Genomic DNA, 12,926 nt, shown 5'->3' with positions numbered 1-12,926 from the left:
AAAAAGGATCTTAGAGTGTCTAGGGTTAGGCCAGTAGGGTCTCTTAGGTAAGTTGGTTGTAGTTGTAAAATTGTTATTGTAAACTTTTTTTGCAGAGATTTTTATTGCAGTTAAATTTGTTGTAGATGTAAATCATATGTTGTAGATATTTTAAAATAAAATATGTGATGTATATATAAGAAACTTATGTTTTATCAATTAAAATAATTTATATTAATATCTTTTCATATATTATCAAAGTTTACTATTATTTAAAATGTGATATGTAAATAATATTTACGTTATTTAAAATATTCCAATAATTAATAAACACCCAAAATTAAAATAAAATATTTATAGATGTTTTTTATTATAATTATCTAATTTATTTTATATTATAGATAATTTTTTTTCATTTTACAGATTCTACAGCGTGTAAATGAAAGATGTAGGGTATTTTACCTAAATAACATAAGAAAAAATTTTGTTTTATTTTTCTTGTTATAGCTTTAAAAATAAAGCTAAAGCATGATTGATAAAAATAAATAGAAATTTGATGTAAGCTTTAACTTTTAAAAATAAAGTTACAATATGATTAGTAAAATTTAGTGATTTAAAAACAAATAAAACTAAAGTATGGAGATAAATTCCAAATAATCACTTCTAATAAAAAAAATAAAGTTGTAGAATCTGTAGCGAGCTTTAAGCATGATTGGTAAAAACAAAATAAAAACTTGATATACACTTTAACTTTTTTAAATAAAGCTACAACATGATAGATAAAAATCAGTAATTTAAAAATATATAAAGCTAAAGTACTAATCATCCCCAATAAAAATAAAGTTGCAGATGCTGTAACAATCTTTAACTTTAAAAGTAAAGTTATAGTCTGATTAGTTAAGATTAATGCTTTAAAAATAAATCAAAGTTAAAGTCCAACCAATAATCGCCGGTTCATTATATATATATATATATTTTTTGGCGGCTATCCATGTGAGTTAAATCAAGTGGTGGCAGACGAGCCGATTCTCCGAGAAGCATCTCCGTTTCTCCGAATCTGATTTATATAGGAAAAGATATATCCTGTACTTCTTGCTTCTTCCGCGTCCGCTCGATCATTCCTACTCCGAGGAATATGAGATAGACTCACATCCTCGAAATCTTCAAGTAGTCTTTGGAACATCTCGATCTCTGTCGCAAGTCGGCCACTCCAACGGGTTCGTAGTCATATCCACGAGGTCCATTATATAAATGGCCCATTATAACATTTATGTAAAACTATCTTTGATGCCGTGAGCTTTCATCATCATCATCTCCGACTTGACTACCTCTCTTCGCGACGGCAAGCAACCACTGAATTAAACCATCAACCCTCTCTCTACTCAGCTTCTCTTTCACTCTTCCATGCCAACTCTCATCCTCTGAATCAGGTAACTATTAATTTCTGAGGCCGACGATCTTTGATCCTTGTTTCGATCGTCTTCACCTAAATGTACGAAAATTCCAAATCGAAGCTATATTCTGAATTTGATTCGATCCTTGTATCGGCAGGTTTTGAATTAGGGATTTTAAAAAGTTATGGATGGTAACAAAGACGATGCGGCGAGGTGTGTAAGGATCGCCGAAGAAGCCATCGCTTCTGGCGATAAGGAACGAGCATTGAGATTCATCAAGATGGCGAAACGGCTTAATCCAAGCCTCTCCACCGATGAACTCGCCACTGCTTGTGAGAATCTGGATTCAGTTTCAGAGAATCCGTCTCTTAGTGATGAAAACCACAAAGCTGTTGATGGTGATAAGCTTGAGCCTAAGACTCACGAGAATAAGAAGAAGGTATACACTGAGGAAAACGTTGAGCTGGTTAGGAGTATCAAGAGGAACAACGATTACTACACGATTCTAGGTTTAGAGAAGAGCTGTTCCGTTGAAGAAATCAGAAAAGCTTACAGGAAGCTGTCCTTGAAAGTTCACCCTGATAAGAACAAGGCTCCAGGCTCAGAGGAAGCGTTCAAGAAAGTTTCTAAAGCGTTTACGTGTTTGAGTGATGGCAACTCGAGGAGCCAGTATGATCAGGTGGGGTTTGTTGATGAGTTTGATCACATCCAGAGGCAAAGTAACCGTAGTAGGCCGAGGAGAAGGAGGTATAACACTACGCGGAGTGATTTCTTTGAGGATGAGTTTGATCCTGACGAGATATTTAGGGCGTTTTTTGGTCAGCAACGAGACGCGTTCGGTGCTGCTACACGTACTTATAGAACTAGACAAGCGCGTAACCCACCACGAGAGGAGGAGGTTAATTTTGCTGGACCGACTTGTTTGACGATTGTTCAGATACTGCCGTTCCTGCTGCTTTTGTTGCTGGCTTATCTGCCCTTTTCTGAGCCGGACTATTCTCTGCACAAGAGCCAGACTTATCAGGTGCCGAAGACGACAGAGAATATGGAGATTAGCTTTTATGTTCGGTCGTCAGCAGCCTTTGATGAGAAGTATCCGCTTGGTAGCTCTGCTCGTGCTAACCTTGACGCCAGCGTGATCAAAGAGTATAGAAGCTTTCTTTTCCAGTCGTGTCGCATTGAGATCCAGAGAAGGCGGTGGAACAAGAAGATGCCAACTCCTCACTGCAATGAACTTCACGAGCGTGGGTTTGTTGATAGGTAACAGCTTTCATTTTCTCCTCCATTTCGTTTTTTTGGATTATGTTATGTACTGGTTACTTGTGAATTGTGATCTCCTTGTATCATGTTTAGTAAGCTCTTCCACAGTTAGAAGCTGAATTGTCCAATCTATAATATCTTCAATGAATGAATCTCTTTTGACTAGTGAAGGCCATAAGCAACATTTGCTTTGGATAATGCTAGTGTTAGGTTTTTTATGGTCACGCAACAAAGATTGATGCTTAATCTTTTCTCTGTTTGACACAAAACAGGCAAATACCGATATGAAATCAGCTCAGGACTGTCCAAGATATAACGAAGACTCCCAGATTTTGATGTTCCAGAAGTTCTTAGTGCTGAAGGTGTAAACTGTAATGTGCCATGTGTGTAGGGAGGATAACTATAATCTCTTTTTTTTCTTGCATATGGATTTGGGGATAATAATTCGTAGGAGAATATTGAGAACAACAAGGAAGAACGTCCTTACAAAAGAGGTACCACTTGCTATACTCATAATATGATTTGAAAAAAAAAGGAGAAAAAAAAGAAGACTCCAATAGTTCACTCTAGAAGATGCAGCAAATAATAGTTCTATTCATTTCTAATATGGTAACAGCGCTTTGATATGTTTCAGTCAGATCAAAGCTCTATTGATGAGTTCACCGGTAAAATGTTTTGGTTTGTGAATCTATATATATTGTGCCAATGATTCAAATACTATTGTTGCTGCTACTGCTAGATTATGAAACCTTAGGGACATGTGAAGAGTTACATAAGAAATTTCAATGGCTGAAAGGGTGAAAATGAGACCAAACAACATTCCAAAACCTTTGAAAAGTGGTTTCATTGAGAATGAATTGAACAACTTTCTTTGGTGGAACTTTTTGTATGGTTTGGCATTTCACTTTATTCACTTAAGTTTAGTTTTCATTCATGGATTACTGATTCGCCCACTGTCGTAGTTCACATTAAGATATAAGACAGAAATTATCATGTGGAAGTTTCTGCAGAGGAATTTAGCAAAAAAAAGAAAGAAAAAAAAGCTTCTGCAGAGGGTTTCACTGAGTTAGGTAATGCTATTTTTCAGCCTTCTTTGCGTCTTTCGTAACAATTATTAGTCTCAGCACGTCTTCTAGCTTGTCTGATTAGTAAGGTTCTAACTAGGGTTGTCTGATAAGTGTTTAGGCTTAATCAGCCATGTTCCATATACACCCAACAATAGGAAAGATAATAGAGAATAGAGAATAGAGAATAGAGAATAGAGCCAAATGGTCTGTAATTTTCTTACTGTCCTTTAGAAAAAATGCAAAAAGTTTCATGAGGAGAAATTATTTGAAATCTGACAAGCCGAGGGGTCAGAAATCAGGAAATTATCTTACATTATTACTGCTTTTTTGTAACTTTGTGTTCTTTTTCCAAATCATTACGTTTCAGAACAGTGAAACTATGTGGATAAATCTGAGACACCGATGAGAACAAACAAAACACACACTGATGAGAATGACAATGTGTTTTCAGCAAACGGATACAAACTGCATGCCGTTTTAGTGTACGAACATCATGTTTTTTCAGGCGCTTGGCCTTCATTAATGACAAGAAGTTGGTTTCAGCGATTACAGACGCTTTAAGATTCTGCTGTTAGCTTTGGCAATAACTACGAAAATGAAAGACCAAACTCACAACGCAACACATGAGCATATGAAGTCGTAGAGAGGTATTAAATGGATGGGGGACTTTGACCCCATTACGAACAGTATTTATATAGACCCAACATGTTCTTGTCACACAACATGATTGAATCAGATGGGTCGGCAAAAACCATTAAATTCTAGAGGGTGGAATGATCAAATCTATGGACTTGAAATATCTTTGATAGTTTTATTATTATGAGTTGATTACACTCATCTTCGTAGTATTAATCATTCTAGAGAGCGTCGACCAGTAGACCGTGTGTTTCGTTCAGATTACGACTTCTACTGTTTGGCTACTTTGTTTTTGTCTTCAAAACAAAACCATTACTGCTTACAAGTAATTATTATTAGTTTTGTGTAACTAGACCGCAGTTTTTTTTTTTTTTTGGTTACCATGTTATAATGATCCTAGTCTAGGTAGAACTAGAAATTTGCATGCTAGTGTTTGGTGATTTAAGAACATGCTTAGTAATTTGATTGAGATCTTGATCTCTTGAACGATCCTACTAAACTGCTCTAATGACACATGCTCAGCGTTTAAATAATCTATTATAGATAGTTTTGGTCTTTGGAACATGCATAAAAATCCATGGAAAAATACAAAAAGAAAGTTTAAAGAGTAAATGAGAAGGAGGGCCCTTTTTCCCCTGTCTCTTCGGCTTTGCAGAATCCACAATATGTAGTTTTCATCTCATGGACCCCTTACGTCCTCTTCTACACGTTATATAATAACAAAATCTTCTGTTTTTTAATGTCCATGATCCACTTAACAAGATCAGTGTGAAACCAAGTTTGCACTGTTTAAAGGATTAGGTAATCACTATCAGTGTGATGTGTGAATGTAGCAGTACAACCGTTTGTTAATGCCTTAATTTTGTTGGGTCGCAAGATATAAAAGAAACAAAACAAAAAATGAAGTTTTTTTTTAGTTGGGGACCATGGAATCATAATGCATGTGCAAAGGCATGTGCCTTTTGATTCACTCATTTAACACAAAACTCACACTTAAAAAGTCAGTCAAACCCTTCAAAACCTCACCTTTGACTGGCTTTTCCAGTGTGGTTTCTCTTAATAATTTAATTAACAATGCTAAGAAACACACCATAATGACAACACAAAGCAAAAGACAGATGGTTCTTCTAAGTAGAGATTAGAGAGACAAAACAAGGATTAAAAATTATAAGAAAAATAATCAAGAGAACAAGACAAATAAAACAGAAGAAAGTAGCCCCAAAGAGTATCCTAAGCTCCCTTCTCTCCTTATTTGACTAAAAAAAGATGATAATTAACATAGAAGAGGTAGTGTAACATTACAATACTATCAGATCATCAACCCAATGTTCAAGGAAACATCTAAAATGATGAAAACATGAAACTTTCTTGTTTTAAGTTCACTTATTGCAACGTGGGATTATAAGTTCTTTAATTTAGCTTTTGACTACCAACAATGAAGGAATAGCATCCAAGTTCGGAGCAGAGTTCTTGCTTGTAGAATCTGTAATCGTACGACCTCTCTTCCCAGAAGAAGAACCAAAAGCTCTCATTGGACTAGCAAACGCCCATCCCCAACCTCTGTTCCTTCCACCATGAGCCATGTTGTTCTGATGATGTTGTTGTTCAGCTGATGACGATGACACCCATGAGGAAGACGAGGAAGAAGAAGAGGATGACGTCATAATCATAAACCCACCAAAGATCCCACCACATCTAACCATCTCCCTCACACCACCACCATTGCTACTACTACTAACTTTACCCTTGTTGCTACCACCTTCTCTCTGTGACTCAACTCTCCTCAAAGTACAGTCTCCAAACCCGTTAGTGATCCTCTCGAAGAAGTCTCCAGAGAAGCTTCTGCTTCCACACCCGACAGATCTGGATCTCGACACTTTCCTCTCGCTCGGCGGTGCTGCCGCAACGTTGGGGCTTCCATCTTCCTCAACAATCACATCAATGCCGTTTCTGTTACCACTCCCACCTCCATTCACTCTCTTTGACATCGAAGAGGACGAAGAAGAGGAAGATCCGACCACCTCTGTTTTGGACAAAGCGTTTTCAGTATGTTTTGTTGTCGTGGGCTTCGAGGAGTCGTGAAAGTTTCCGACTTTCTTGCTGCTGCTATGTTGTTTGTAAGAGTGGAGGTGTAGAAAAGACCAGAACCCACTTTTCTTCCTCGGGGTGGAGTCGGAGACTCTGTACGCGGCCGTCGTCGTCGACTGGCTTCTCTTGAAGACGATATTGGCCGTCGACGAGGAGGACTTCTTCTTGGCAAGTAAAAACGGAAGCTTGGTGCTGTTGTTGTAGTTGTTGTTGTTGGCTGTGACGATTCTGGCTCCGGAGGCGGAGAGGGAGAGAGAGGCGGAGACGGTGGTGGCGGTGGTGGTGGAGCCGACAGAGTCAGATCTGAAGGAAGGGGATGAGGAAGAGGTGGAGGAGGAGGAGAGGTGTTTGGGGAGAGGGAAAGAGGAAGTGACGAGCTTTCCGAGCTTTTCTTGGAGACAGAAAGCACAGATCCCACCTGGGTTCTTCGTGAAGGGATGGTTTACGCATTGCATCCCATCGCCCATGTCTTGTTGATCCTTTGCTTCCACCATCGATGACTTCTTTTAGTTCTCTGTTTCTGTGTGTGTGTGAGAGAGAGAGGTTCAAGGCATCTAAACGAAGAAGAAGGAGGAGAAGTCAAGCTTTCAGGTTCATTTGTTCGCTTCTTTTGAGAGAGAGAGAGAGAAGAGAGAGAGATTGCTTGAGTGAGAATGAAAATGGAGGAAATGAAGGAGTGGGTTTGTGCAGAGAAGAGGGGTCGAGTTCCCAGGTGCACGTGGGTTTCTGACTGACTTCTTTCTTTGTGGTCTCTCTCTCTCTTTAATCACATTTTAGTTTAGGACTAAAAAGGCTTTCTTTCTGGTCCATTATGCGCAACCCACATCCACGTGGCTTTTTTACCATTTCTGTAACCATTACTAAACCAATCCCCTTTGCTCTCCTGCTTATTAAACACCCTAGCTAAAGCTTCTAGCTAAAAGTTAGCTACATTACTACATGATATATACTTTTAGATTTCTTTTGCATTCATAAGAGAAAAAATCCATAGAACCCATGAAGCAGCCACAAATTAATCATAAAATCCATAGAGATAATACCCATATTAGTGACTGATTACATGTTCATAACGCAGTATAGGTTAGTAGTGGTGACTCCTTACACCTATAAGCTATAGTATATTCAAACTGTCGTTGAGCAATACCAAATGATGTTTTAACTAGAGATTGCTGAAGCTGGCTTTGAAAATAACCTTTATAGCGGGGAATCTGATGCTTATATGCTTTATTTATATATGTGAGAGCTTAGGTACGAATAGGGTAAATGCATACACAAATGTTAACTCCCCATTTGACGAGTTCTAAAGAAAAGGATCAAGGTGAATTGATCTGGGAGTAAGAATAAAGATGAGGGAGGGGTGTTCCAGTATGTGCAACCTCTTGTTTCATAGTGTATTTAGGCGAGAGTACGTAGTATTATGATAGCCGAGTTTATGGATCTTTAAAATCAGTATTTGTGATTTTTTAAATTTCCACAAATATTAGATTCTACTATTTGTTAAATTTTGTTTTGCGTTTTTAACTTTTTATGATGATTATAGTATTTGGAAACCGTGTGTGAATAGTTAATCGAAAACGAATCGGAAAAGATAACGAACTGAAACAGACATCATGAATATTTTAAATAATCTTCAATTCTACACCAGAAGACGACGATGGATTAGCCGCTGATTTTTATAAAATCTTGGTTGTAATTTGTAAGGAGATATGGAGACGAAGAAAGAAAGAAAGAAAGAAAGAGTGGTCCAAAAAAACAACATTGAATTTTCATGTCTTTTTGAGCTTATTGCACCATTGACCATTGTGTCGTCTCTCTCATAGACCACGTCTTCTATTTTATTTTTGTCCCCCCATGTAATTTGTATGTTAAGCTTTTTTTCTTTAACATTAAAACAAAATCATCACGAAAATTAAAATATTTGACGTAATGAACAAGAATCCAACTTGAATGAATATGTGAATGCTTTATAGAAGTTGGAGTATCCCTATCTTCATTTATTATCATGGGTGAAATGGAGAATCCAATGGTGCATGTTACGCTTAAGTTTACAATTAGAGCCGTCTGATTGATAAGAAGAGGCTCACATGCATGCACATCCTTTTATCTTTGTTTTGTCTTTATTCTAAAAAAATACGTAGAGACATAGAGTAAGAGATGGGAAAGATGTCACGCCACCTTGGGAGCACACTACCTACGAACTATTATTTTCCTAATTATAATTGATTGATCATTGACTGATTATAATACACATTATATGATATATCTTCTAGGTTGGAAATTACGAGTGGATTACATATAACAGTAAAAAGAAGAGAAGCTTCACGTAATAGTGTTACTTGATAGAGAGATCGAGATGGATTGATATATAGCTGCCTACATTTTTAAGGCTAGTTTGCATGGACACCCTCGCTCTGCGTACAGTCACCGCCATTTCATCTGTTTATTTAATGCTCAAGTATCTAAACGTGTAATGACATTGACCAAGAAGTCCACTAGTAAGGAATCTTATTTAGTGCTTTGCATTTTCAGAATAGTCTACTGTGTTAAGGATCGATGTCCGGATTCCTTAGGCCTTCAGCCCAGATAAACTAAGGCCCAAATTATTTTTCAGTAATCTTACATGGTCATAATTAAACAAGTAAAAAACTTCTTGAATATTGCAATCAATTGTTTCAGCAATAGCTTACATGGACTGGGGGCCCAAAAGAAGCAAATAATTTTCATGTGGTCTCTCGGAAGAACATCCTTCCCAACCAACCATGATGATGAGAGTACATTTGAATGAAATGGCTGAGTCAACCAGTCAGGATACTCTCGTCCTTTTTTTTTAATGAGCCTCAAAGCCGAGTTCTTACTTCTCAAAGTCTCTGCCTTATTCTCTCACTAACTGTAAGTGAGCTTGTTATTATTATACATTCTTTCATGATCTGCAGACTCGCAAGCAGCCCAGTTTCTTAGACTAGCAGTTAGGTTTTACAAACAATTATGAAGATTATGAATTTGATATTGAGAAGATTATGAATGATGCCTTATTCAGCTAAGCAAAGTTACTAAAACTTACAATCTGATAAAGAAATAGCAGCAGAAGAAAGAAGTGGCTTTATAGTCGTCCTAAAAAAATAGCAAAGAAGAGTTGGACTGTGGAAGATTCCGAAGAAGATTCCGAAACATTTCAGGTTCATGTTTGTAAATAAAATTAGCAAGCTCAATAAGGAACATAAGACGTTGTACTTAATAGCTCACATGTTTCCTTGAACAGGTCAGCTCACTCTCATCTCTACAAAGTGTTGCATTAGGGGTAATGCTTATGGACACATTCTACGTTCAACATTGTCAATAAACTCTATGAGTAATATAATCAAAAAGCGTTTTACTTACACTATTGAATAGTGATTTGTGTTTCCATTATAACAATATACTATTCTACAGTCTCTAACCTTTTGAGTATTATAATTGGAAAATGGTGGATTTTGCATTAAGAATTTAAGATTGATAGTTTAAACTTTAAAGGAACATGTGGCCTTCTGACCTTTCATTATCAAATCCACTTACACTAAAATAACACAGCCTTATCCGTTTAAACATAGTTGGGATTATAATAACTAAAGCTCTAATAAAGAGAATTGTTATCGAATTTCACAATTTCCTAAGATGGACATTTAAGATTGTATACCTGACGCCTATAAGTATGAGTTTACAGGATGTATAATTCAGTTCAATATTTCTAGTGATTAAGAAAATGTAAGTCATGCAATAAGAGTTATTGTTAATGAATGAGGCGGGTGTTATGGGGAAGTCATATTGCATTAATTTAAACTTCAAAGAGCATTAAGGTGGTGGTGTTCAAGTAAAAGACGTGGAGATTCTCTCTCTTGTCATATTGCATTAAACTAAAGGCTGGTCACAAAACTAATTTAAGCCCCACCAATACATTTTTAACCCACTTTGAAAAGTGAGAGTGAGACGACATATAAGGGACCTCACTGCTCTTTGCAGTCGGATCCTATGAATATGGAAGTAGTAATCAATACATTTCATGGTACAATTTTCACACGAAGACAAAGTAAAATGTCAAAATTAACTTGGTCCACATTATTCCAAAAACAAGTAAGAAAAAAAATTAATGAAACTTGACCAAGTGATAATACTCTTTTACTTAGTGGGTGATATTTTTTTCATATTCTTAACAAGTGAAACTCACATTATCATGTTTGTGCACTCTGTGTACGTATTGTTCGCTGTTTTGAAAAAAATGTCAAACTCGTATATGTCATTTTTATCCTAATATGTCATTTGTAAATGGATTTGATCAATTGCTTAACATTTTATATGATTTGTTGTATTTCTCATATTTTTCTTTATCTCAGCTATTGCTAATTTGAAAAACTACATAAACTTTCGATGATACTAATTTACAAAACGTACGTTCTGACATGAGAACCAGAAATCTATTATCATCATTTTGGAAAATACTTGGTTGACCCAAAGGTAGTTAGTATAACATGCTAATCTTGTGTAGTATTCATTTGTACACTATACATAATGATGCTTTTCCTTTATGAATAAAACAAAGTAACGTTATAAAAAAGGTCCAAATAGTCCATTTCTCCTTCTCGTGTGATGCATAGTTTGATTCACAATCAACACAATGGAAAAGCAAAGAAGTTAATAAATGTTTTTATATGTAAATACCGAATATTACACTATAGTTTCTTTGAAATCATATAAACAAATTCCAATATACGTTTAACTGCGACGACATACACAAATATATAGAAACATATGTCGGTCAAAAGCTTAAGATTCTCCCACACATTGAATCAAATTCGCATGAAACCAAAGAAAAAAGAGAATATCTTTATTTGTATTAATATAGAGAGCATATATCTAGTAGTATTTTTACTACGTGTTATTTTGGTTGTCGCTTTGTGGATTAGATCAACATAGTCTATCACTAACCACCACTATACTACAAATCCCTTTTATCCTAAAATTCATGAGAAGGTCATCTTCTTTAAAGCTATGTTAACCTCTTAAAATTTTAAAATAAAGTTGCATGGTGGAAACATAAAAAATAAACTTTCTACTTTAACTTAGTTCCATCAAACATTAACTACAGAGTTGGTGACAATACGTTGATAATGTAGGCAAAAAAGGTAAGCTTCATGAGAAAGAAGTTGAGAACCAAATAAATAGAAACTAGGTGCTCCCATAGATATGTAAACAAGAAATACCGAAAACACCCTTCTGGTTTTACATCTCATAAAACAAAACGACAAAAATAAGTCCAAAGGGTGGAAAAGTCAGATCACACTTTTCAGTTTGCAATGCTTTCTCGAAAACCGCCTGGCTCAGTTTCTCGGATCACGGCGGACTACCGCCTGAAGACGTCGGGGCCGGTGAGTCAGGCTTCGTTGCTTTAACAGCCATGAACGAACAGTTCTCTCTTCTAAAGCTTTCATCTTCGTCTATGACCATCTGCTTCGATCTACACTCCACGCTACAGAAACCTTTATCACCTCTTGACATATTCAAAACACATCCGAGAAACATTAACACAAGCCGTGTAATAAAAAAATGATTTATTTACGTTCGTCGATGACTTACTTGTACATGTAGATATCTTTCGCTGGAAGAAGTTTCCTTTTACAGAGAAAACAATGTTTGAGAAACCCAGAATCCGGATAAGAACTACCACGGCGGAGATCAGAGGCGATGGCGCTGACCATGACGGTGGATTTGTTGACAACCTGATGCGGTTTGGGACTAACAAAGCCGTTGCTGAGAGTGTTGTTGTTAGAAAACTCCAAAACAATACTTAGTCCCACCATTTTCATCTCTTTTATCTCATTATCTATTCTTCTTCCTTTATGGTTTCGAGATTTTCAGGTGTTAATGGCCAGGGGAAGAAGAAGAAGTTTTGGTAGTGAAAATGTTTTTAATAAAATGTGTTATAAAGATGTATAGAGGATAGGTGGGACCTACAAGTGTACTACGTGAGGACGATTGATTTGATTTCTTTTGCTTGATACTCGCCACGTGTTTGTCCTCCTCCAGTCCTCTTCATGACTTGTGTAACTTTTCTTCTTCTTTTTTTTTTACCCCAAGTTTTTTGCTTTTGATAATTTCTCAAAAGTTATCTAGTTTGATTTTGTCGTTTTGTGTGTGTTTCATTTCATAAGTCTACTACGAGAGTTTTTATTCGTGTTACGTTTCAAAAGAGCTTCACTTTTGCTGTTGATTTTAGAAGATAAGGAGACATCAAAATAAAGAGACAAAAGGCTGAATGGGCTGATTATATAATATCAAATAGGCCAGAGTTCTTATATGTCCCATATTGTTAAAGGCTACAAACACGCTATTTCGATAAAGGCCCAAACCTTGATATACTTCCATCACTCGATTTTCTTTTCCTTTGAATATTTTGGTATCGGCTGAACACTAATCACAGTCAATCTCGTGCTCTGAATAGCTTCAATATTTTCACCTTTTTGATTGATTG

At 36.3% G+C, this 12,926-nt stretch overlaps 3 protein-coding genes across 3 annotated transcripts; 1 reads left to right on the top strand and 2 right to left on the bottom strand.

The window, feature by feature from the left end:
- The first annotated feature begins 1,165 nt into the window (after nucleotides 1–1,165).
- LOC106321230 (chaperone protein dnaJ 49) lies at nucleotides 1,166–3,603 on the top strand. Its single transcript, XM_013759542.1, has 3 exons — nucleotides 1,166–1,409; nucleotides 1,531–2,633; nucleotides 2,906–3,603. The coding sequence occupies exons 2-3, from the start codon at nucleotides 1,558–1,560 to the stop codon at nucleotides 2,919–2,921; spliced, it is 1,092 nt and encodes a 363-aa protein (XP_013614996.1). The 5' UTR covers nucleotides 1,166–1,409; nucleotides 1,531–1,557; the 3' UTR covers nucleotides 2,922–3,603.
- Nucleotides 3,604–5,479: 1,876 nt separating this feature from the next.
- On the bottom strand, nucleotides 5,480–7,188 carry LOC106321229 (uncharacterized serine-rich protein C215.13-like). The gene has a single exon (XM_013759541.1). It carries the CDS (start codon nucleotides 6,916–6,918, stop codon nucleotides 5,752–5,754), a length of 1,167 nt encoding a protein of 388 aa, XP_013614995.1. The 5' UTR covers nucleotides 6,919–7,188; the 3' UTR covers nucleotides 5,480–5,751.
- A 4,418-nt stretch (nucleotides 7,189–11,606) lies between these two features.
- On the bottom strand, nucleotides 11,607–12,341 carry LOC106321231. The gene is made up of 2 exons (XM_013759543.1): nucleotides 12,032–12,341; nucleotides 11,607–11,945 (listed from the first exon to the last, which is right to left on the bottom strand). The coding sequence occupies exons 1-2, from the start codon at nucleotides 12,259–12,261 to the stop codon at nucleotides 11,789–11,791; spliced, it is 387 nt and encodes a 128-aa protein (XP_013614997.1). The 5' UTR covers nucleotides 12,262–12,341; the 3' UTR covers nucleotides 11,607–11,788.
- Between the last annotated feature and the right edge of the window lie 585 nt (nucleotides 12,342–12,926).

The sequence above is a fragment of the Brassica oleracea genome, unplaced genomic scaffold (genome assembly GCF_000695525.1).
Source record: "Brassica oleracea var. oleracea cultivar TO1000 unplaced genomic scaffold, BOL UnpScaffold01327, whole genome shotgun sequence".
In the NCBI taxonomy this organism is placed as follows: Eukaryota; Viridiplantae; Streptophyta; class Magnoliopsida; order Brassicales; family Brassicaceae; genus Brassica; species Brassica oleracea.
Note: the sequence above shows the minus strand (reverse complement) of the source record. Positions and strands in the feature narration are given on the sequence as shown.

What these genes read in the sequence shown, in the direction of transcription:
- LOC106321230 (XM_013759542.1), top strand. Translation starts at nt 1,558, where the DNA reads ATGGATGGTAACAAAGACGATGCGGCGAGGTGTGTAAGGATCGCCGAA.
- LOC106321229 (XM_013759541.1), bottom strand. Translation starts at nt 6,918, where the DNA reads ATGGTGGAAGCAAAGGATCAACAAGACATGGGCGATGGGATGCAATGC.
- LOC106321231 (XM_013759543.1), bottom strand. Translation starts at nt 12,261, where the DNA reads ATGAAAATGGTGGGACTAAGTATTGTTTTGGAGTTTTCTAACAACAAC. An exon ending in AAAGATATCTACATGTACAA is followed by an intron (nt 11,946 to 12,031) that starts GTAAGTCATCGA and finishes GAATATGTCAAG; the next exon opens with AGGTGATAAAGGTTTCTGTA.